The 25,933-nt window shown below is 44.3% G+C and overlaps 1 protein-coding gene across 1 annotated transcript; it reads right to left on the bottom strand.

Annotated features, from left to right (window-relative positions):
• Positions 1-8,514: 8,514 nt before the first annotated feature.
• Positions 8,515-21,775, bottom strand: KLF17 (KLF transcription factor 17). Its single transcript, XM_059138508.1, has 3 exons — positions 21,716-21,775; positions 10,036-10,891; positions 8,515-9,686 (listed from the first exon to the last, which is right to left on the bottom strand). The coding sequence occupies exons 1-3, from the start codon at positions 21,773-21,775 to the stop codon at positions 9,442-9,444; spliced, it is 1,161 nt and encodes a 386-aa protein (XP_058994491.1). The 3' UTR covers positions 8,515-9,441.
• Between the last annotated feature and the right edge of the window lie 4,158 nt (positions 21,776-25,933).

Genomic DNA, 25,933 nt, shown 5'->3' with positions numbered 1-25,933 from the left:
ATCCACAGGTCCCACTAAAATGCAGCAGTACTTATCAGGGATTTGGGGCAAAGGCAAGTCATTTATAGACATAGACAATACTTCTATACCAATAATACATTCACTAGTGGGAGCCATAGCAAAGGAAGTTTGCAGGGACCCAAAAGGACCCACCCATAGCTAGGCATGGGGGAGGGTCCCAGCGGTAGAGCTTTATCTATTTCCCCCTTATCCTGGAGCTAGGATTTCAGGGATCACAAGTCACCTATGCGCCAACAGCCAGAGACCCAAGAAGTACAACTCTCCCCCACAACGGTGTTGAACCTTGACCTTGGCATAGGGCCTCTGATACCCCATGGAAACAGAGAGGTCTTGGCCCATCCCAAAGTCTTATTTTTTAATGCAAAGAGGTCCAGACTCACTGGGAGGAACCTGCTAATCAGACACCCCGCAAGCCCTGATTTCCTTGCCCTACCAATTTCTTCCTTTGAGACTGTCACAAAGGAACCAAATTCAGAAATCTTTCTGGAAAGGCTTTACCCAGGCTTCCCAGGAGAGGGCGCTAGTTTATTACTCTTAATGCCACTCTTTGTCCTGGTCAATTTGCTTTCTTGCCAGTGGCTGCTTTTTCCCTGTCCAAGAATTTGTCAGTGAAGACTTGGATTGTATCACAGATGAACTGACCTGATCTCATGCAGAGGTTTAATGAGGCTTGGTGACCAGGGCCGGCAGGGGTAGCATGAACTAACTTGGAAATTTGAGTCTCGCTAACAATCTGACCATCTGCTGTTCTCCGTCCCTCATTGTAGACCAAGGGATCACAAGGATGGTTTGCGGCGACATTAGAGCTTCTACAAGTGTGGTCCAAACACAGAACTTGTCACAGGTGGGACAAACCTGTTGGAGCCACATAGCACCCATTGAGGAAGGTGGTCTCGGATGTTTGCCCACCGCCAGGGCACTTGCAAAGACAATTTGTAGCAGTGCGTCCGACGAGCGCCTCTCTCCGTCGCTAGTCCAACAAGGTGATCTATTTCATTGCAGAGGCAAATTCACCAAGTCTCTATGTCTATTTGGGCCACAGGACAAAGACCTCTACACTCTTTCACTGAAGTCAAGTCTCCTATCACACTACGTCGCAGGACATCCTTTGGCATCAGCAAGAGAGCTCGTAGTTAGGGGGTGCAATTCAGCATGTGTGTTCTCACAGTGTTTGGTCCCATTTCTGGAGGATCATGAGTAGTAGAAGCTAGGGAACAGATGCCTTTCCTAGAGTTCCTAGAGTTTCCTAGAGTTGGATTTCTCACTGGACCCACTGGGCAAGCCCAGCCAGGAGTGGAGAGCTAAAAGGGACCCAACGATTCCCCTTTGAACTGAAAAGTATCTGTAAATAATCCGCTAGCACCCCCACTGCCACATCCTGTTGGTATGGCTGTGGAGGTGCCTTGTGGGGCCGTCAGGGGTTTTATTCTTCCAGAACAGCTTTGTGCTCAGCAGGCCCCCTGTCTTGCTGCATCAGTTTGTTGAGTTGCCAGGTGCCGAGATGGTTCATTAGGACAATGAGCCAAACGAAGGCAAAAGTCAAGGCTTTATGTACTTTCTTTGACAGTACAAGCAAGAGGTGAAGAGGAGAGGTGGTGGCTCCCTAAAGCCCCCAAGTCACTTGGATACAGACAGACAGGGGAATGCCCTCACTGCCGAGGAGCCCTGAACTGAAAGGCTCCTGCCTTTTTATGGACCTAGGGAATCTGAGGGAGGATGGGGAGGAGGGCTTCAAGTGGAAAAGTACTGATTCAGACCACCAAGGCTCCCATAAAGAAACCTTTGAATGTTTGGAGGCCACTGGGCTAGAAATACATATGCACATGGACATGTGTGGCCCATTTGCAAGAAATAAATCCCAACCAAGGGACATTCTACAAAATATCTCACTAGTGCTCTTCAGAACTGTCAGGGTTGCCAAAAACAAGGAAAGTGTGGGGACAACTGGGTGGCTCAGTCAGTCAAGTGTCTGCCTTCAGCTCAGGTCATGATCCCAGGGTCCTGGGATGGAGTCCCACATCAAGCTCCTTGGCTCAGCAAGGAGCTGCTTCTCCTGCCTGCTGCTCCCCCTGCTTGTGCTCTCTCTATCTCTCTCACACACTCTATCAAATAAATAAAACAACTTTCTCAAGATTATAACATTGTTTCATGGCAAATGAGCCAAACATCCTGCAACAGAAGATGGAAGAAATGAATATGGTCCATCCACACAACGGAATTCTGTGCACCCATTGAAAAGATTCTAGTCATTCTCTATTTGCTTCCACCAAACAGGCTCCAAGACGTACTGATAAGCAAAGACAGCAAGACACCCAGCCGTGTGAATAATCTGCCATTTATATATTACAGATATATAATATTAATATTATTAGTAATATATTAATATATAGTTATAATATATTAATATTAATATATATCTAATACATATATGATATATATAAATATATAAATGTAATATATAATATTCTTTGGCACATTACCAAAGAAGCATCACTTCCAAAGAGAGGCTCAGGAGCAGGAGGAGGACTTTTCCCTGACTACTATGTTCCGCCTTTTGAATTTTGTACTACATGTACATATTGTCTATTTAAAATGTTCTTCATGAGCCAGGCGAAGGAAAAGGAGAACAGAAATGAGAAGAGAAGACTGAAAGCCAGACGTCCTGCTTATCTTTTATCTCAACATTTAATACAAGTAAAAGTCTGATTCATCGTGTGAGGTGTGAGTCAGGCAAGGGAGAATTGAATGAATGGATGAACATCTGAAAGCCAAAAGAGGAAGACGTATTTATTGGAAGAGGCACTCTTCTTGCTACCTCATATGTTAAGAGTAGAATAGCTGTGCCAGTGTTTTCTCAAACAAAGCCTGTTCCTGGGTCATCCCTCCTCTCCCTCCCCCACCTGACTCCTCACACCGTTTCTGTACTCACTCGGGGCTCCATTCTGCAGGTGGCTTCCATCCCCATTGCCCCAGAACCTAGGATTCTCTTTAAAAACTGTCTCTCAGGGTGTCTGGGTGGTTCAGTGGGTTAAGCCTCTGCCTTCGGCTCAGGTCGTGATCTCGGGATCCTGGGATCGAGCCCCGCATCGGGCTCTCTGCACATCGGTCTGCTTCCCCCTCTCTCTCTGCCTGCCTCTCTGCCTACTTGTGATCTCTGTCAAATAAATAAATAAAAATATTAAACAAACAAACAAACAAAAAACTGTCTCTCTAGTCTGTGGAAGGTGGCTGAATTCTACACCAGCACAGACAGAGTGTTCTCCTTTGGACCCAGGCCGGACCCAGGAAAGTTGCCTTTGGGAGGGCATTAGCTACAGCCCCAGAGCCTCAAGCCAGGCAGCCCCCGGCACCTGTTTAACAAGAGCAGGATCGTCATCAAATGCACCCAGGGCAGGATGAGTTCCCAGCACAGCCAACCGGCAGCAGTTGTGGAGGAGGGCTGGGAGGTGACCTGTAGCAGGAAGTCAGAAATTCTTTTCAGCTCACATATCTTATGCAACCACTTCTCGTGAATCTGCTTGTCTGTGCAAACCACGCTTCATCGTCTCCAAATGCAGCCGCCTGCTCCTCAGCCCAGTATAATGCATCCATTCTTCACCCAAGGCAACCGAGATGGGCTTTCCAAATGCAACCGTAATCATCTGTTTGGGAGTCAGCCTTTCCTGCATTTAGCTGAGAGCTCCAGGGAGAGTTAAGTTCCAGCCGACGACTTGGCCACTGCATCCCCATCACTGAGACCCCTGGGCACCCAGTAGACACCCAGTAAATTTTCTGATGAATGTAAGAGAATGCCTACTTCTAACACTGTTCAAGGACAATGTTCCAAAGACCTTTGGAAAGCTTTCCCCCATTTTATTTTTTATTTCCCATCCTGCCCTCCGCCAAGTTCCCTCCCAAACTAGCCCACTATACGCTCTGAAATTGCTCCATAATCTGGGAACTCCCCTACATCCTCCATCTCCTCCAAGAAGCTATTTTTTTTTTAAGATTTTATTTATTTATTTGACAGAGAGAGAGATCACATAGACGGAGAGGCAGACAGAGAGAGGAGGAAGCCGGCTTCCCGCTGAGCAGAGAGCCCGATGCGGGGCTCGATCTCAGGACCCTGGGATCATGACCCGAGCCAAAGGCAGAGGCTTTAACCCCCTGAGCCACCCAGGCGCCCCACAAGAAGCTGTTTCTTCTTCTTGCCTTCACGTCCTGCCACGTCTCTGCCTTGTGAAGACATCCCAACCCATCCAGCTACCCGAAGATTCATTTTCCCATCTCATCCACCTTGGAATCTCTCACTACGGTGCTACTTAAAAAACATGGTTCTCCCAGATATTTGCAAATTATGTATTTCATAAGGGGTTAATATCCGAAATATATAAAGAACTTACACAACTCAACAGCAGAAAAACAAATAATCAGATTTTAAAATGGACAGAGGACCTCAATAGGCATTTTTCTAAAGAAGATACACAAATGGCCAACAGACTTGTCAAATCACTATGTTGTACAGCTGAAACTAATGTAACGTTGTGTGTCAATTATACTTCAATTAAAAAAAAAAAAGGAATGAGGGGTGCCTGGGTGACTCAGTCAGTTAAGCATTAGACTCTTGATTTGGCTCAGGTCATGACCTCAGAGAAGTGAGATCAAGCCCCATGTCAGGCTCTGCACTGACCATGAAGCCTTCTTGGGATCTTCTCTGTCTCTCCCTCCACCCCTACACACACCCCCATTCGTCCTCTAACTCTATAAAAAAAAAAAAAAAATGATGAGGAGTACCTGGGTGGCTCAAGATCCAGAGAGGTTTCCCTCTGCGTCTTTGACTAAGTACTGATCAAGCATGAGAAGAAATTACTTGAGACTAAGAAGAAAAACACTGAAAAGTAGGCAAACAATTCCTGGATCTCACACAGGATGGGAAATAGTTTGTTTTCACCAACCAGAATGCAAGAACATAATATATCGATCAGGAAGAATCCTCAGAATGTAGCCTTAGTAGTGGGGTTGAATTAGCCCTAGAAAAAAATGCAGTTCTGAGACTGTTCTAAAAAAGCTGAAAGTGTAAGTCTCACATGAATAAAAATACCCCAGATGCCTGAGTGGCTCAGTCGTTCAACCATCTGCCTTTCTGCTCAGGTCCTGGAATCAAGTCCCACATAGGGCTCCTTGCTCAGCAGGGAGCCTGCTTCTCCCTCTGCCTGCTGCTCTCCCTGCTTGCATGCTCTTTGACAAACGAATAAATAAAATCTTTAAATAAATAAATAAATATTCTCCGAGGGAAAGAAAAGTAAGCCTCAAAGAGATCCAACTAACTCCAAGAAAGTGCAATGCATGCCAGAATTTAAAACTAACAATATGTAAAGGAATAAAACAAAATCCAGCAACCAACAATGTACATTCACAATGGTCTGGCCTCGAGTACAAAATTATCAGCTATTCAAAGCAGGAAAATAAGGGCAATTATCAAGAGAAAAACCAACCATTACAGACTCAGAAATGATGAACATGATGGAACCGGCATCTGAGGACATTGAAACAGCTCTTTTAACTATGCTTCTTGTGTTTGAGGGAGAGAAAAATATGGGCATGACAAGGAGAGAAATAGGAGATTTTAAAAGATCCAGATGGAATTTCTAGAGATGAAAAGTACAGTATCTGAAAAACACAGCAGATTACACTGTAGAAGATAAGATCTAAAATGAGAAAGAAAAGACTGAAAAAAATGGACAGAGCATCCAGTGGCCTGTGGGACAACAGCAAACAGTCTATTATATGCGCAGATTCTGAGTCAGGAGAAAAAGGGGAGGGGGACAAAAAATTGACAAAACATGCCAAAAAATTCCAAATTTTATTGACTATAAACCTTTAGATGGGGGCACCTGGGTGGCTCAGTGGGTTAAAGCCTCTGCCTTCGGCTCAAGTCATGATCCCAGAGTCCTGGGATCAAGCCCCAGATCGGGCTCTCTGCTCAGCGGGGAGCCTACTTCCTCCTCTCTCTGCCTGCCTCTCTGCCTACTTGTGATCTCTGTCTGTCAAATAAATAAATAAATCAATAAATTTTAAAAAACAAAAAACCTTTAGATGGAAGACATTCAATGAACCCCAAACAGAATAAACAAAGTTTGAAACCACATAAAACAAATCATTATAGGGTTTAAGAATATATACATATGGTAAAAACAAAAACAAACACAAATTCACCAAAATTCAGGATAGTGGTTACCTCAGTAGAGGATGAGGCCCCTGGTCAGAGGGGAGCACCGAGGCATCAAATGTTATTAGTGTGTGCTTCTTTTTTAAGTGGCCTAAAGGGCAAATACGTTAAACTGTATATAAGCAAACTTTTTTGCACATGATTGACATCAATAATAAAAATACAGAAAAATAAACTTCATCCATTCTCCTTCCCGTCACTTCGAACACAAGCTATTAACTTGGGAGCTATCCTTGACCTCTCCCTAGCCAACCAGATCCAACTATCCCGGGGATGATTTTATCTCTTAAACCCTTCTACTACTCTCAGGTCACACCCTGTCCCAGCCACCATCCACTCTCTGCCACTCTCCCCTGGAATGATCCCTTCCCCTTAAGCAGAAGGAACAATCAGGACTAATTCTCTCATCAGTTGGAAGGTGTCAATCTTGCCCCACTTGCTATCTGGTGCAGAGATAAGGAAATTGCCCAAGGCCACATGGGCAGAAAATGGCAGTGGCAGGATTCAAAATCTATTAATCTCACTCTGGAGCCCACAAAGCCTTTACCCCACCCATACTACCTGGCGTTGAACAAGATAATTCTGGGAAAGGCTTAGCCAAGGTCTGCGATAAGGTAACCTGTAAACTTTTTCCCTTCCAGTAACTTCCTCACCTCCTTATCTTCCTCTTAGTTAGTCCTTACCACTGAGCTCAAACCCTATTTCCCAAGGGAATGCCTTCCAAACCCTTGTCCTCTTACATGCAAGTCCCTGGTATTTGTCCTCATTGCATTCCAAATGTCTGTTGTCCTTCCTCCACTAGATTGTGACCTCCACAAGGGCAGGGCCCCTTGTTGCCCAACTCTATAGTGTCTGGCACACCCCTGCCCTCTCTGGCTCCTTCCAGTTCCATTCCTTGGTGAAAGTGATGGGTCACCAACAGACCTCGCTCTTACCTCCCAACAAGCAATCTGGCCTTCTGACCCTACCAGCAGCCATGTGTATGAGCCAGGAAGGGCAGGGAATGGAGACCCGTGCTGGCCCACTGACCTTGAGATGTCCTGCTTCACAGAAGGGACCCGGTGCCCAGGTGGGAATGAGAGATACTTTGGGCTCTTGAGACCTGAGGCCACGCATTGGGTCCCAATCAAGCACCCCTTCCCTTATTTATCATGTCCACTCCCCCCACTCAAGAGTTTGGGTGGAAGGCACTGAATGCCTGGTGCAGGTACACCGGGGCTACCAAGGTAACAGACCAAGGTGGCCATGCAGGAGGAGGTAAGGGTGGGGATGGGGGTCGGTCACAGGTGTCACTCTACCTGTGGGGCTTCCACAATGCCCGGAATAAATTTGAGCCCCCCGAGATTTGGCGGCTCTTCTTGGCAACACTGAGTGCTTTCAGAATGTTTAACTGTGGTCTTGATGGCCCACAGCAAGGTACTGTCATGCTCTGAGTCCTTAGTGTCCAACATAGGATATGACCAAGGGTAGATATCCAGGAAATTGAGGGTCTGGCTAAGGCCCATGAGTCCTTCAGGACTGGCTCAGGCACCTCCTTTTGAGGAAGTCTTTCTTCCCTGACACACCCTTCCATTGTTCCTGTGCTCTCCACCATGAGTCCCCACAGCTCTGATGCTTCTGTAGTGGACTCAAAGAATGTTTGTTGAATGAATAGAAGCTTGCTGGTTTGACTCTCCTCTGAGCAGTTGTGTTGGTCTAGCAATCTGTCTGGAATTCTTTTCTCTTCATTCACCTGCTCAGTTTATTCCAACACTTAAGGGATTACTAAATATTACATACACTCACTGAGCTCAAGGGTGACCTCCTCCAGAAAGCCTCTCTGACCTTCCCTTTAGGTGTTCCTCCTCTCCATGGCCACCACACCTAGGTGGACTTCTCAGCCCCTAGATCAAGATGATCCCTTGGCCACAGGACCTGATTCATATCTCTGTGGCTATCACCTGGCAGCGTTCGGCAACAATCCCAATTCTGATTGGGATCCCAGCTCTGCCACCTGAGTTTAGGCAAGTCCCTCTTAGTTTGCCAGCCAGTGGAATGGCTGGCTGAGAAGTCTAGAAATGAGACTCAAAACCACCTGAATACTCAGGATAGCTATTATGCTCTCAACCCTACAGGAGGGAAAAGGGCAGGACAGAGCCATTAATACCTGGTATTTGGTAGCCCAGGTAGCGGTTAGGGGAGAAGAGGAAGTTACAGTAGGCTTTGTCCTTCTCCGCCCCAGTCTTCTGTCCTCCACCCCAAGTCACCTAGAAAACAGAGCCTGAAACAAGAACTAAGTACTTATGTTTTATTTGAGAGGTGCAAACCCAGGACACCGAGTGAGAAAAGGGAAGCAAGGCAGGGAAGAACTGATGGTAATGCAAACTGATAGCAGTTGGGTCCTGCTTCATGACAAGCCTTGAAGAAACACAGCAGGTGTGTCCAATGGCTACTCGGGCAATCCTCCCATTGGAGAAACAGTACCTTGCAGGTCCCGAGGAAAGGGAGGGAAGAAGGTACTTGATCCGCCTGAGTCTCTCCCATCTCCCATGAATTAAATGTTATTTCAGGAGCATTTACTCCCCCACACTTCTGGGCCGCTAATATAGCAACCTGAGATGCCAGATCCCATGCCCTGCAGTGTGGCATTCCATCCAAGTCTCGAAGCTATAGGAGAAACAATCTCTGGACATGTGGCTGGTGAGTGCCAAAGAGAATCTGATTCAGTACCTAAGATGGGTCCAAAACAGTCCAACACTGTTTTTCTTGTGTACCAGATGAGGAAACATGGCATAGTGACCAAACACCTTTTCCCAGGTCACATGGCTAGTAAATGGTAAGTAAATTCAGGATTTAAACATAGTCTGGTTCTGGAAACTATAGAAGACCAAGATAAGGAAGTTGGATTTTATGTAGCAGGTGAAGGAAAGTAGCTGAAGAGTTTCAGGCTGGGCAGTGACACAAGATAAAGAGCTTTTGGATAAAGCTCCCAATTTCTACTTTCCTTCGTTTTCCCATGTGGCTAACCTTGGCAAAAGTAGGTGGCCCCAGAGAGACGAGGGCACGCAAGACAGTTCCAAGGAGTCTCTGACTGGGTCCAGAGCTCATATAGGCTTTAACACCACCTCATAATCTTTCTCTGTCTTCATCGAAGCCTATTCCTACTGAAGACTATCTGGTCAGAGGCAGGCGAGATCTGGGTAGAGAAACCAAGATGAGGAGAGGAGATTCGTCTAAAGACCAGCAGCAGGAGGACCAGCCATCTGTCCACTGCTGGCCTGGAGGTCTGGGGATCCTGGCACCCGTTGGTGAATCCTTCGGTGTTGCCTGAGATGGTCAGATCTCATGAATTGTCGGCCGCATTGATCACATCTATGTGGTCGGTATCTGGTGTGTATCCGCATATGTCGTCCAAGCTCATCAGAACGGAAAAAAGACCACATACAGCTTTCCCACATGCATTTATAGGGCCTCTCACCTGTGGGGAGGTGACAAGGGACAGAAGAAATTAAGTAGAAGAACATGCCAGCAGGTGCTTAGAAAGGGGTCTGACTCTATTGAGGAAGAGCAGTCAAGGTTGAGAAACCAAGAGAAAACCAAGGGAAAGGAGCAAGGAGGCAACAAGACCAGCAGTCCCATGATTCTGGCATGGTCACACTAGGTAGCAGGAAAGCACATTGGTGGGGCCAATACAGTTTGACCCCAAGCTTGAAAGATAACAAGCTAATCCCAAGCCATTACAAACCAGTGGTCTAGCACAAATCTAAAGCCCAGAGACTCCTCTACCCCACCCAACCTCATCCCACCTATCTGAACACCTCATTCACCTGTGTGTTTGCGTTGGTGACTCACGAGGTGGGAGCGCTTAGTATAAGCTTTTCCACAGCTTTCATACTGGCAGCAGTAAGGCCTTGAAACCGGGGATCTCCTCCTGAGAGCCCTTTCCTGGGACCTGGAGTTCCGCTCTGCTTTCAGGGGGGCATGCATGCGCTGCTTGGGTAAGGGGTCTTCCTGGGAGCCTGGCTGGCTGAGAGAGTCCTGGGATTCTAAAGCCAGAAATGATGGGGACCCGGCGGGGCTCATCCTAAAGTCATGGGGTTCTTTAGGGGGCAACATCTGAGTCAAAGAAGGAAGCATTGCCTGGGTCTCAGTAGAAGGCATGGTTGGGACCAGTAACATTTTAGGTGTTAAAGAGTCTCTGTTAGAAGGTACTGTGGGGGGGCCAGAATAAGGCATTGATGGAACATTGATGTGGGATGTCACTGAGATTCCACTGGGAGCTGAAACTGGAGGCCCACTGCGGGGCATCCTTAGATTCCCACCAAAGGTCATGGCCACCCCCGGAGTACTGGGCTCTCCTAAGGGCATCATCTGGGGCCCCCTGAAAATCACCATGCCTGGCTGGGAGGGAGATATTCCCTCACAGTAAATCATCTGGGAAGGAGTGCGAGTCACTTGGGAGCAGTAGCTCACACCATGCTCAGGCAGCATCATACTGAACTGTGGCCCCGTTTCACTTGCATTCTGCCTGGGAGCCTCAGCTAAGGCCAAAGGGATCCTCTCCAGCTCTGTGCACGGAAGGAGGTAGTGAATGCCTGATGTGCCATCATTCCAAGAGGTATGCACTCCACTGCGTCTAGGAGATGGAGACATGTCCAAGATGGACATTGACTTCTCAGTATCCTTGAAGAGAGAGAAGTGAAATTCACCCCTAGTTCAAATTCCAATTCCACATGTCCCTCCTTCCCAACTCCAATCCCTCTTTCCCATCTCCGGACTCCACCCTTATCCAGCCTCCAAGATCTTTTGCCTGAATTATCCCAGCACCAGGCCATTCTCCTGGGTGGCCTTTCTAAGAAGCAAGTCTAGCTGACAGGAGCACAGTGGAAGCCTGGACGGGACACATGCCACTTTTCCTCCTTGTCATGTTCATGTCAAAAAAAAAGAACCAAGAGAGCAAATAAAATATTCTATATTTTAGCCTATAGCCTATAGCTTCAGTAAAAGTCTGAGAAAACCTTCAAAGATATCTTTAAGTGTAAGGGTGAAAGAACATACAAAATTGGCCTAAGTGCAGAAAGCCACAAGAGTGGGAAGAATTGAGGGTTCAGATGGGTCATGACTCTAGTCAAACTTAGAAAGCATCTGCAAATATTTACTTACAGAAGAGGGTCTGAACTGAGTTGGAACTGCAGAGGACAAGTCTGAGATCAACACCGGAGGAGGTAAGGAAAAGAGGACGATTTTTAACAAGGGTAGGAGATGAGCTTGGAAGTCAAGAGGTGGTATTCCTGGAAGACTGACTGGTGTAAAGGGAAATAAAGAAGAGATGGGCAGTAGAACCTCTTGAAACAGGACAAGATCCAGGAAATATTTTTTAAAGCTGTCCATCACTGTAGCATTAGAGAGAGCTCTTGCTGAAAATCCTGATTTCTCACAATATTATTTTGAAACTATCTTAATGAATAGTTTCCCATCTATCCCTCCACTGTGACAGTCCAGAAAAGGCCAATCCATTCAAATAAGAAAACCAAAATGTAAGTAAAAAATACAGTATCCACAGAAGATACTAAAACACCAAGAGAAATTGAATATTGCAATCTCAAAAAACCAAAACAAACAAACAAAATAAATCAGGGCTCCTGGGTGGCTCAGTTGGTTAAGCATCTGCCTTCAGGTCAGGTCATGATCCCAGGGGGTCCTTGGATGGATCCCAGCATCTTCTCCCTCTGTCCCTCCCCCACTGCTTCTCCTTCTCCCTCTGCACACACACCCCTACCCCAACTCAGGCTCAGGCACTTGCTTCTCCCGCTTTCTTTCTCTCTCTCAAATAAATAAATAAAATCTTAAAGAAATTGACTGGGAAAAATGTTGCCACAGATCAAGGAAAAATGAGCATCGTTCACGCACACACACAAAAAGAAAGCAAACTTAAGAAAGCAATTCCGGCTTTTACACCAATTACAGAAACATCACAGAACAGAGATAGCGGAATTCAAAGAAGTTATGTCCAGATAACAAGTTATATTAGAGGGGAGCAGGGGAGACAATGATAAGGGGCATGGAGGGGGCTTCTGCAGTGGTGGCAGTGTTTCACAGATCTTCACTGTGTAATCATCCATTAGGCTGTACACTTATATCCACTTCTCTGTTTGTTATTTTTCATTAAAATAGTTTCAAAATAATATTGTAAGAAATTGGGATTTTCAGCAAGTGAAAAATGCCATTTTAAAAATCAGAGTAGAGGCACCTCAGGGACTCAGTTGCTAAGCTTTTGCCTTTAGCTCAGGTCATGATCTCAGGGTCCTAGGATTGAGCCCCGCGTGCTCCCTGTTCAGCAGGAAGCCGGCTTCTCCCTCACCCTCTACCCCCACTTGTGTTCCCTCTCTCACTGTTTCTCTGTCAAATAAATAGATAAAATCTTTCATAATTAATTAGTTAATTAATTTAAAATCAGAATAAATTAAGCAAAAATAACGGTGAATTTCAATAGGAAATATTCTGTACATTTTCCCTCCCAAGAGGGAATTTGTAGCTGTGAATGCTTATAATAATAATTAAAAAAATCTCAATTCAACATCTAGCTTTACACCTTAAGGAACTAAAAAAAAGAACAAACTAACCCCAAAGCTGGCAGAAGGAAGGAAATATTAGAAAAAATATCAATGAAACCAAGAACTGGTTCTTCAGAGAGATTAACAAATTGCCAAACCTTTAGCTAGACTGGCCAAGAAAAATGTGAAAGAGAGGACATTACTACCCATTTTACAGAAACGAAAAAGATTATGAGAGTACTATGAACAATTTCATTCCAACAGTTTGGATAACCTAAATGATATGGATAAATACCTACAAAGACAAAAATCTACCAACACTGAATCATGAAGAAGTAGAAAATCTATACAGACCCATAACTAGTAAAGAGACTGAATCAGTAATCAAAACCCTCTAGGACAAAGAAAAACCCTGAACTTGATGGCTTATGGTGAATTCTAAATATTTAAGGAAGGATATCAATGCTTCTCAAATTCTTTCAAAAAATTGAAGAAGAGGGAATACTTGCTACCTCATTCCGGCATTGCCTTGATACCAAAGCCAGGCAAAGACATCACAAGTGAACTAAACAACATCTTTCATGAATACAGATACCAAAAAAATCCTTTAAAAAAAATTCAGCAAACCAAATCCACCAGCATATTAATCAGATTATACAACATAACCAAGTGGAATTTATTCCAGGAAGACAAGGCTGATTCAGCATCTGAAAATCAAAGTAAAATAAAGGGGGGAGAAAGCAGAAAAAGCACTTGAAACAATACAATACCCTTTCGTGATTAAGGAAAAAACTCAAAAAAACAAAGAATAGAAAGAAACTTCCAAGTTGATAAAAGGCATTTATGAAAAACCCATAGCTTATAGCATATTCATGATGAAAGACTGAAGGCTCTTTAAGATCAAGAAAACAAGGATGGCCACTTTGACCATTTTTTAAAAAAATGTTCTGCCCCTATACCTTTTTATTATTTATTTATTTATTTATTTGCCAGGGAGAGAGAGAGAGAGAGAGCACGTGCGCACAAGTGGACAGAGTGGCAGGTGGCCGAGAGAGAAGCAGGCTCCCTGCTGAGCAAAGATCCCCCCTCCCCCCATGTGGGGCTTGATCTCAGGACTCTGAGATCACGACCTGAGCTGAAAGCAGCAGCTAAACCGACTGAGCCACCCAGGCATCCCCACTTTGACCATTTTTATTTCACATTGTATTGGAAGTTCTAACCAGAGCAATCAGATAAGAAAAACAAAAGGCACCTGTATTGGAAAAGAAGTGAACTGTCTGTTCCCAGATGATATGATCATATATGTGGAAAACCAAAGGATTACACATACACCTGTTAAAACTAACAAATTCAGTAGTAAGAGTCATTTTATAAAAGATTGTTTATTTATTTATTTATTTGAGAGAGTGAGTAAACACATGTGTCAGAGAGGGGTAGAGGAAGAGGGAGATAATCTCAAGCAGACTGCACTGAGTGTGGAGCCCAACTCAGGATTCCATCCCATGACCCTGAGGATCATGACTGAGCTGAACCCAAGAGTCAGACACTTAACCAACTGAGCCACCCAGGCACCCCATAAGTAGTAAGATTCAAATTCAAGGCATGAGTAGATACTTTTCCAAAGAAGACATCCAGAAGGCTAACAGACTCATGAAAAGATGCTCACCATCATTCAGCATCAGGGAAATACAAACCAAAACCAGGATGAGATACCATCTCACACCTGTCAGAATGGCTAAAATTAACAAGAGAAGAAACAACAGGTGTTGGCGAGGATGCTGAGAAAGGGAAATCCTCTTGCACTGTTGTGGGAATGCAAACTGGAACAGCCACTCAGTAGAACAGTATGGAGGTTCCTCAAAAAGTTAAAAATAGAGCTACCCTATGACCCAGCAACTGCACTACTGGGTATTCACCCAAAGTACACAAAATACAGATTCAAACGGGTACGTGCACCCCATGTTTATATCAGCATTAGCAACAACAGCCAAAATTGGGGGATATATATCTATCTCAATCACACAGTGGAATATTACTCAGCCATCAAAAAGAATGAAATCTTGGGGGTACCTGTGTGGCTCAGTCAGTTAAGTGATTGACTCTTCACTTCAGCTCAGGTCATGACTTCAGGGTCATGAGATCAGGCTCCAGATGGGTCTCTGCACTGGGTGTGGAACTTGCTTAAGATTCTCTCTCTCCCTCTCCCTCTGCCCTTTTCCCCATCTCCCTCTTCCTCTCTTAAAGAAAGAAAAAGGAAAAGGAAAGAAAAAAATCCTGCCATTTGCAATGATGTGGATGGAGTGTATTACACTAAATGAAATTAGTCAGAGAAAGACAAATTACCATATAATCTCATTCATGTGTGGAATTTAAGAAAGAAAACAGGGCATCTGTGTGGCTCAGTTGGTTAAGTGTCTGCTTTGGCTCAGGTTATGATATCTGGGTCCTGGGATGGAGCCCCACATCGGGCTCCCTGCTCAGTCAGGAGACTACTTCTCCTGCTCCCTCTATTACTCTCCTGCCAGTGTTCTCTCTCTCTCTCTCAAAAATCAATCTTTAAAGAACAACAACAAAAAAAGGAAACAGTGAACAAATGGGAAGCAGGGAAAAAAGGAGAGAGGGAAACAGACCATAAGAGATTCTTACTGAGACAGAACAAACTGAGGTTTGAGGGCAGGGAGGTGGTGGGGATGGGCTAGTTGGGTGGTATTAAGGAGGGCACTTGTGATGAGCACGGGGTGTTATATGTAATTATATATTATATATATTCAGTCATATGAATCACTGAATTCTACTTTTTTTAAAGATTTTATATATTTGTCATAGGGAGAGCAAGAGCACTTAAGCAAGGGGAGCAGCAGGCAGAGGGAGAAGTAGGCTCCCCACTGAGCAAGGAGCACGACCATGGACTTGATTCCAGGACCTTGGCATCATGACCCAAGCTGAAGGCAGACGTTTAACTGACTGAGACACCCAGGTGTCCCTGAATTCTACTCCTGAAACCAATATTGTACTGTAAGTTAACTAAGTAAAATTCAAATTAAAAAAAAAAAAATTGGGGATGCCTGGATCGCTCAATCGGTTAAACAACTGCCTTCGGCTCAGGCCATGATTCCAGGGTCCTGGGATCAAGTCCTGCATCAGGCTCTTTGCTCGGAGCCTGCTTCTCTCTCCGCTTCTGCCTGCCGACACTCTGCCTGCTTATGTGCTCTCTCTCTGTCTTTCTCTCTCTCTGACAAATAAATAATAAAATCTTTAAAAAAATAAAAATAAAATTCAATTAAAAAATAAAAAAGATTCAAATTCAATACACAAAAATCAGTTGTTTCTATACACTGACAATAAACTATCTGTAAAGGGAATTACAAAATCAATTTAATGGATAATAGCATCAAAAAGAATTAAATATTTAGAAATAACCAAGGAGGTTAACTTAATCACTGAAAACTACAAAATATTACTGAAAGAAATTAAAGACAAAATAAACGGAGACACATCTTAGTGTTCCTGGATTGTAAGACTTTAATAGTTATGATGTCGGGCGCCTGGGTGGCTCAGTGGGTTAAGCCGCTGCCTTCGGCTCAGGTCATGATCCCAGGGTCCTGGGATCGAGTCCCGCATCGGGCTCTCTGCTCAGCAGGGAGCCTGCTTCCCTCTCTTTCTCTCTGCCTGCCTCTCTGCCTACTTGTGATCTCCCTCTGTCAAATAAATAAATAAAATCTTTAAAAAAAAAAAAAAGTTATGATGTCAATGCTAAGTATAATAACCTACATATTCCATACAACCTCTTACCAAAATACCTTTTTTGCAAGAATAATCTACCCCCTAAAATTCATATGGAATTGCAAGGGACCCCAAATAGCCAAAAACAATCTTGAAAAAGAACAAAATTGGAAAATTCACACTTCCTGATTTCAAAACTTACTACAAAGCTAAGTCATCAAAACAATGTAATATTGGCATTAACTATAGACCTATTCATCAACAAAAGGAATAGAGCCCAGAAATAAACCCCCATACATATGATCAAATGATTTTCAACAAGGGTGCCTAGATCGTTCAATGGAGGAAAGGACAGCCTTTTAAATAAATGGTGCTGGCAAAGCGGGATATCCACGTGCCAAAGAATGAAAGGCCTTTACTTAATACTACATATGAAAATTGATTCAAAATGGATCAAAGACCTCCACACAAGAGCTAAACTATAACTCTTAGAAGAAACATAAGGGGAAAGCTTCATGACGTTGGATTTGGTAATGATTTCTCGGATATGAAACTAAAGGCATGGCAACAGAAGAAGAAAAGAGAAGCTGAATTTCATCAAATTAAAATCTTTTGTGCATCAAAAGACACCACCAGCAGAGTTATAAGGGCAACCCGCAGAAGGGGAGAATACATCTGCAAATCACATATCTAACAGAGACTAATATCTGGAAGATATAGGGAGCTCCTAGAACTTAACCCAAAACAAACAGCCCAATTCAAAAATGGGCAAGGGACTTAACTAGACTTTTCTCCAAGGATATACAAATGTCCAATAAACCAATGAAAGATGCTCAACATAACCAGCCATTAAGGAAATGCAAACCAAAGCCACAATGTGATACCACTTCACACCCGTTTGATTGTTACCAAAAACAAAAACAAAAAACCCCATAGTGATGGCAAGACATGGAAAAATTAGAACCCTCGTGCACTGATGGCAGCAATGTAAAATGGTGCAGCCACTATGGAAAAAAGAGTAGGACAGCCCTTCAACAAATTAAAAATAAAATTACTTTATGATGTAACAATTCCACTTCTGGTATCTCCCTACAAGAATTGAAAGCAGGGACTGAAACAGGTATTTGTATGCCCATATTCGGGGCAGCAGAATTCATCAAAGCCAAAATGTAGAAGCAACCCAAAGTGTCTATCAGCAGATGAACGGATGAACAAACTGGGGCATATACCTAAAATGTTCTATTATTCAGCCTTTAAAAAAAAAAAAAAGAGGAAATTCTGATACATACTTCAACATGAATGAGCCTGGAAGACATTAAGCTAAGTCAAATAAGCTGGTCACAAAAGGACAAAAAAAATGTATGGTTCCATTCATAGGAGATATTTAAGGAAGTCAAATTCAAAGAGACAAAGTAGAATGGTGATTGCCTGTCAGGGATATGGGCAGGCTGGCATTGGGAAGTTACTTTTTATTGGTTGAAGAGTTTCAGTTTGGAAGGCAGAGGAACATAGTGAAGGGAGGGAAAAACTGCAGGAGACTCTTTTTTTTTTTTTTTAATGATATTAATCTATTTGACAGAGAGAGAGAGATCATAAGTAGGCAGAGAGAGAGAGGGGGAAGCAGGCCCCCCATTGAGCAGAGAGCCCAATGGTGGGGCTTGATCCCAGGACCCTGGGACCATGACCCAAGCTGAAGGCAGAGGCTTAACCCACTGAGCCACCCAGGCGCCCCCCACAGGGGACTCTTAAAGGAAACAAAATGAGGGTTGCTACATGGAGGGATGGGGGAACTGGGTGATGGACATGGGACGGTGTCCCCGGTTGTAATGAGCACTGGGTATTATAGAAGACTGATGAATTACAGCCCCTAAAACAAATAATACGTCATATGTTCATTAATTAAATTTAAATTTAAAAAATAAAAATAAAAGAGTTTCAATTTGGGAAGATGAAAAAAGTTGTGAGGATTAATAGTGGGGATGGTCGCACAGAAATGTGGTATGACTAATGCCACTAATTATACACTTAAACATGGTTATAATGATATTTTTGTTATGTAGATTTTACCACACTTTAAATGTCTAAAAAAGGTCCTACTGGCCAAACTTGTGACAATTTGAGAATCAAAAAGAATAATGACTACTCGTTTTAACAGAAGCTTTGAACATTGTGATTTGAAGTGAAAATTAAGTGTTTTTTTTTAATCTCGTTCTGGTAGGAAACATTTCAAAATCACCAGAAGAGTCCAATGGTTTAAGAAAAATCCTGCTTTACAGAAGAACACAGACTAATAAATGTAAAAGGAGTGGTAGAATTGGAAAATCATTATTTTACAACCCTTCATAAAACTTTCAATTAAGGGGGGTGCCTGGGTGGCTCAGTGGGTTAAGCCTCTGCCTTCGGCTCAGGTCATGGTCCCAGGGTCCTGGGATCGAGCCCTACGTCGGGCTCTCTGCTGAGCAGGGAGCCTGCTTCCCCCCGTCTCTGTGCCTGCCTCTCCGCCTACTTGTGATCTCTGTCTGTTAAATAAATTTAAAAAAAAAATTAAAAAAAAAAAACTTTCGATTAAGGAAAAATTAACATTTGGTTGACACCAATAGGTGACTGATTGGTGGGGAACCGCGCATTTGGATCTATCCAAGATAATGTTACACAGATTACTTTCTGACCACAAGGCTAAAAGTTAAGTTTGAATCAGGAGATCAATCAGGCTTTTCACTAACTTAATTCAAGGGCCAAGCCTAGTGTGACCCAAACGTGGGGATCCAGATTCATCTCTGATGAAGAAGGAGTCTACCATACCCATGAGACCTTCTTCAGGAATCCAATGAAGCTTAAGGTCTAAGTTCAGTTTAGAAATGGATCCAAGAGCCAGAGGATCAAGCTAAATTATACCAGGAGAATGCAAGATGATAAATCCGGAAGAAGAAGAGCCCACAAGACCAAAGACAGGATCATGAAAAATGGAAAGTCAGTCTGGAAAAAAGAAAACTACTCTAATTTCAAAGAAACTCAAGAGATTGAACAACCAGATGTGGCGTGTGGTTTTAAACCAGATCCTGGTTTGGACATAGTATTGTAAAGCACATTTTAGGCACAACTAGGGAAATCTGAAAACAAATTACATTTAAGATGATATTAAGAAATTAGAATTCTGTTGGGGAGGGTATGTGCTTTGGTGAGTACTGTGAAGTGTGTAAACCTGGCAATTCACAGACCTGTACCCCTGGGGATAAAAATATACTGGGGCGCCTGGGTGGCTCAGTGGGTTAAAGCCTCTGCCTTCGGCTCGGGTCATGATCCCAGGATCCTTGGATCGGGTCCCAGATCGGGCTCTCAGCTCAGCGGGGAGCCTGCTTCCTCCTCTCTCTCTGCCTGACTCTGCCTACTTGTGATCTCTGTCAAATAAATAAATAAAATCTTAAAAATATATATATATTATATGTTTATAAAAAATAAATAAAAAATTTAAAAAAAGAAATTAGAATTCTGGTAGGTTTGAAAATGTTCTGACTATGAAAGAAAATAATTTTCTTTCACCCTAGAAGGGTTGGGGAGAAACTGTCTCATTCACCACTATACGCAGCTCGCATAAAGCAAGCACATAACAGGCTCCAGATAATGTCTATCAGGTGGGTATTTCTGGGGCGCTCAGCCCCCCTTTTCCTCCCTCTCAGTGACGGCCCTCTTTTATTTTCATGATCCTTCACAGGCAGACTTCTTTGGAAATGCTTAAAATATACACCTTCACCACTACCTTGCCTAGTTATTCCCCCAAATTCGATTTGGCCCCCATTTCTCCACAGAAAACAGCTCTCATGAAGGTCATCAACGACCTTCGCGTCACTAAATCCAAACACTTGTCAGACCCCTTCTTGCTTGACCTCTCCGGAGCTCCTGAGACTACTGACCACACTCTGCTTCAAATGCCTTCCTCCTGCGGCCTTGGGAACACATTTTGTCACACTTTCTTGGTTTTTCTCCTTCTTCCTCAACCACCTCCACAGGTTTCCCATACTGCCTACTTTCCAGGCAATCTTTCTCATGCTAATGATCCATTTAGGTTTATATTCCACTTATTCTAGACCAGTAGCTCCAGGGCAGAAATCTCCGCAATCTTCCAACTGCCTACTGCTCAGTCCACGTGGATAGCCCAAAGGCTCATCCCTCAATGGACTGGTTCTAAAACTCATCCTAACTCACCCCCTCCCCGCAAGCCTGTTCTTCTCATCCTTTGCTCTCTCACAAAATGTCACTATTCTTGCCCAGTCGTGCAGGCCAGAGATCCTTATTGGTGTCCCCGATGACTCCTTCACCGCCTAGATGCAAGTTAATGACCAGTTTTTGTGGTGTCCACCTCCAAAACATGTCCAAGACCTATTTGGTTTTCTCAACGTTCACCCTCACCTTCCTAGTGAGGCTGCCACCTTGGTTCTCACTTGGATCATCACAGCAGCTTTCCAGCAATCACCTGGAATTCTGCCCACCTATCAGGGCAACTCTTTACAAAATGCAAATCTAATCACAACAGATCACATTTAAATTCCTCAGAGGCTTCCTATGGGCTATGGCCCTGCAGGACCTTCCGTTAGGTGGGATCTCCACCTCCCTCCCCTTGGGCCACTCACCCATCACTCTCTTGGCCTTAGTTCTAAGTCCATCTCTCACTTCCTCCCAAGGCTGATTCCCTTCCTGTCTCTGGTCTCGGACCCTGCAAACCCTTCACCTAGCCAGTTCCCCAGGTCCAGACCAAATCCTCAGCTGTCTTCCCCACCTCCTAAATCAACTCAAAGACCTCTGCTATTTGTTCCCGTGGCCCCCGTTCTTCTCCCTCATAGTAATTTGTACGTGTCCAGTCATTCAGCTACTTATTAATATAATAGCATAGTATCCTGCAGTAAGCTCACCCGAACGTCTTGGCAAAGGCCTGCTACTTACTAATTTTTTCCTCCCTGCTTGCTTCCTACTGACAGAAATCTAACTCTGTCTTCTTTCCTGGATATTCAGGTATCCAGGGCGTTCCCAGGTCCTCTTTACCCCCAGGGCCCAGCACAGGCGCTAACGCTGGGTGAATATTAATTGCATAAACGTCACATCATTTATGTCCGCGATCTCCCATCCCTCCCCTTCCCAACCCTACCCTCACACTTCTGATACCTCAGATTTCTGCTTCCCTCCACCCACCCCCCACCCCCCGACGCCCGGCCCTGGGGCTGACGTCTGGACTCACCTGTACGAGCTGATGCTGAGCCGGCTGCCACTGTATCTGCATCTCCGCCTCCCGCTCCATCTCAGCCTGGGATGGGCTGCACATCAGGACGGCGTGCGGGTCCAGGCCCACGCCAGATCACAGCTGAGACGCTCCGGCTCGGCGTCGCAGGTCTAGCGCCCCGCCACCACCACGCCACAATCACAATTGCCTAGTTCAGCTTCTACTTCTCACCGAGCCGGGGGGGCGGAGCCAAGGGCCGCACCCACAGACCCACCCATCAGCAGCCGCCCCACCCCGCCCCGCTGCAGGGGGCACCCAGGTCCTGCCCGGACACGACAGGGTCACTAACAGGGGACCTCAGACCGTCACCACACCTTGTGTCTGAAGTCTGCCTCTACCCGATTTACCCCATTGGCCCTTCAGTCTGAGCATCTCTTTTTGGTCCTTTTGGTCCGAGCGGGGGGAAGAACATTGAGGTTGCAGACTCTAGGCCTTGGAGACCTCAGAGTGGAAAAACCAGGGCGGGAGGCAGGAGGCAGCTACAGACAGGGGTACGGGAGACAGGAGAACCATAACCAGCACCCCACCAGGTCAGGGTTCTTTGTCATAAGCTCCCAGCGGCCTGGATCTTCTCTGCTATAAACCAGGTACCTTTCTCCCTTGTGTGTACAAACCAAATTCTGGGACCTTCCTAGCCGGTGTCTTTATTCCAGAATTCTTACTGAGTACCTCCTGTGCGTTGCACTGTTTTTCGGAACTAGGGATATAATGGCAAACAAGACAGAACCAAGGGTCTTAACTCTCAAGGAATTTTCATGTGAAATGGGAGGGCAAATGAATATAATAAAGTCAATAGTTAATATATTCTTTGGTGGCGAGTGCCACAGAGAAAATGATATAGGAAAATGTGAGCTGAGCACTGAGTCCCTGAAAGGGACCTCCCCATAGGAAGACTGGAGAAATCTGAAGCAGAAGAGAGCTTGGCTTGCGGGAGGAATCCCAGGGGGACTGGGGGACAGCCACTGTGTGAGTGTGGAGGAAAGTGGAATGATATGATAGGGAATGGTCTTGGACAGCAGCCTGAACTTCATTCAAAGTGTGATGGGAAGCCACTGAAAGATTTCAAACTGGAAATTAATAGGATCTAAGTTTTTAAAATAATCATTGGGGTCCTTTGAGGTTTATGGATTATAGGAGATGAGATCAAAGCAGGGACGCCAGTTAGAAAACTAAAGCAGGGCGCCTGGGTGGCTCAGTGGGTTGGAGCCTCTGCCTTCGGCTCAGGTCATGGTCTCAGGGTCCTGGGATGGAGTCCTGCATCGGGCTCTCTGCTCAGCAGGGAGCCTGCTTCCTCCTCTCTCTCTGCCTGCCTCTCTGCCTATTTGTGACTCTGTCAAATAAATAAATAAAATCTTAAAAAAAAAAAAGAAAGAACGAAAAAGAAAGAAAGGAAGGAAGGAAGGAAGAAAGAAAGAAAGAAAGAAAGAAAGCTAAAGGAGCTCTCCAAGAAGGAGCTGTTAGTATTTGGTGGGCGCTGGTGATGGCAATTAGAGGATATTTTAGAATGAAAAGGAAAAGAACTTGGTAATGGGTTGGAATGGTAAAGGGCTGAGAGGAAATGAGGAAACAAAGATGACCCCTAGATTACTGGCTTGAACAACTGAGTGATGACTGCCCTGTTTGGGAATATGGAAAGAGAAGAAGAGCAGATTGGAGGCAGCTGAACCAATTCAATTTCAGGCATACTGACTTTGGATGGTCCACTAAATGTGCTCAGAGAGAGATAGGGGTTTTAAATGTAAATTTGGGCATTGACAACACAACACCTTATGGTGGTCATAAGGCCATTGGAGTAAGTGGGATCAGCTAGGAGCTGGTTAGATAAAGGGACTGGGGACAGAATCTGAGCATCTCCTACATGTAAGTTTCAGCAGAACAGAAAGTTCATCCAAGGAGACTGAGAAGTAACAGACGGAGAAGTAGGGGAGTCAGGAGATTATATTTCGGGAAGCCAAGAGAAGTGTGCATTCAAAAGAGGGACTGTGCCACCACATCAAAGGTTGCTGAGATAAGAACCAGGACTTGACAAGATGGAAGTCATGGGTGACTGACAAAAGCAGATGGAGCCTGGGACTACTGGTCTTGGTGTCGTGAGTTCTAGCCCCATAGCATGTGTGTGTGCTTAAAAGAGGTTTTGCTATAAATGGGGGCAAAGAAATAAGATGGTAGTTAGGAGGATTGAGGGAGGCTAAACAGGGATCCACCAATAAAGAGAAACTGATATTGAAGGAGATAGCTTAATTATAGGAGCGACATTGATAATTCAAGTAAAGACAGGACCCAGACGGAGTACGAATGGGCAAGTGGGACTTTGGTGAAAGGGGGGACTTTTGTTCTTTTGTAACAGGTTGGGTAAGAAGAGTCTTGACTATCTTCGTGTTTCCAGCCACTAGTACATGGTGGGGCTGGGAGCAGGCCCTTGGGAAATAGTGGCTGTGCCTCTATCACTAACACCTGCTCAGGTCTCAGCTCAGGTGTCACTGCCTTCTGGGACCATCTCTGACTCTCAGGTGATTCCTCTCCCAGTTTCCATAAACTAATGTTTCTCCCAACATGGCATCTCGACTGTGCCTGCAGAATGAATCATATTTGAGGGGCGCCTGGGTGGCTCAGTGGGTTAAGCCGCTGCCTTCGGCTCAGGTCATGATCGCAGGGTCCTGGGATCGAGTCCCACATCAGGCTCTCTGCTCAGCAGGGGGCCTGCTTCCCTTACTCTCTCTCTGCCTGCCTCTCTGCCTGCCTCTCTGCCTACTTGTGATCTCTCTCTGTCAAATAAATAAATAAAATCTTAAAAAAAAAAGAATGAATCATATTTGATACATGGAGCAAATTATTAACTGCTTACCCTCTATAGGATAAAATTATTTATTTTTAAACTAAATTAATTAATTACTATTAATTTAAACCATTTATCATTTATGAATAACAACATTAATAATTATCATTAATTTAAATTATTTCATTAGTTCTTTAGTTAATTTAATTAAATATTTTATTTTTTAAAAGATTTTATTTATTTATTTGACAGACAGAGATCACAAGTAGGTAGAGAGGCAGGCAGAGAGAGAGGGGGAAGCAGGCTCCCTGCTGAGCAGAGAGCCCGATGCGGGGCTCCATCTCAGGACCCTGAGACCATGACCTGAGCCGAAGGCAGAGGCTTTAACCCACTGAGCCACTCAGGCACCCCATTAATTAACTATTTTAAAGTTAATTTATTTTGCTATTTTTTTCAAATTTCATAGTTTCAAGTGACCATGAAATGAAAAGAAGAAGAATGTGCAGAAAAGAAATATAGGAGTGAAAATTTTCTTTTACTTGTAAAGCAAGTACATACAATTAGTATGACAGTACCAAAAAAATGAAAAAAGTAAAACTGTTTACATCATTTTCACATCAACCTGTTTGAACTTTGATCCTTTCACTGCAATCTGAGACCTTATATAAGTGATCTTCGGTAACTAACAAATGATTTTAATAAAACCAAAACTGCTAAATTGTACCAATGATGTAACATTTACTTTCCTGATTCATCTTTCATTTTAAAACAGCTAAGACTTTTTAAAAATAAATTTCCATTTTAAAAGTGTGATTCCAATTCAGTAAAACATTTCGTGTGTGAATTAAAATTTGCCTTTAACCGGGGCGCCTGGGTGGCTCAGTGAGTTGGGTGTCTGTCTGCCTTCGGCTCAGGTCATGGTCCCAGGGTCCTGGAATTGAGCCCTGAAATGAGATGGGCTCTCTGCTCAGCAGGGAGTCTGCTTCTCCCTCTCTGTATGCTCTTCCCCCTGTTTGTATTCCCCCTCCTCAAATAAATAAAGTTAAAAGAAAAATTTGCACTTAACCAAACAGAAGTATTTTGCCTCTCATTTGCACTGTTTCACTGTTCTAAATTTTAACACGAAACTCCAGCTGGCTGCGCTGAAGGACAGAATGGAGGTAAATCAAGTTCTGTTTCTTTGTCTTTATAATCAATCGCTGTAAAGCTGTGGAAGCTACTGTGTGAACACAGGCATATCTCATACCACACGTGTTAGAGACATGACCCATGCCTAACGTGAGTTCCAAGCACAACTGAGCACTCTCTGAATTAACTTCCAGTAGGGGCACCTGGGTGGCTCAGGTGGTTAAACATCCAACTCTTGGTTTCGGCTCAGGTCATGATTATAGGGTTGTGAG

This window comes from Mustela lutreola, chromosome 10, assembly GCF_030435805.1.
Source record: "Mustela lutreola isolate mMusLut2 chromosome 10, mMusLut2.pri, whole genome shotgun sequence".
Taxonomy (NCBI): Eukaryota; Metazoa; Chordata; class Mammalia; order Carnivora; family Mustelidae; genus Mustela; species Mustela lutreola.
This window is presented reverse-complemented; position numbering and strand designations above follow the sequence as displayed.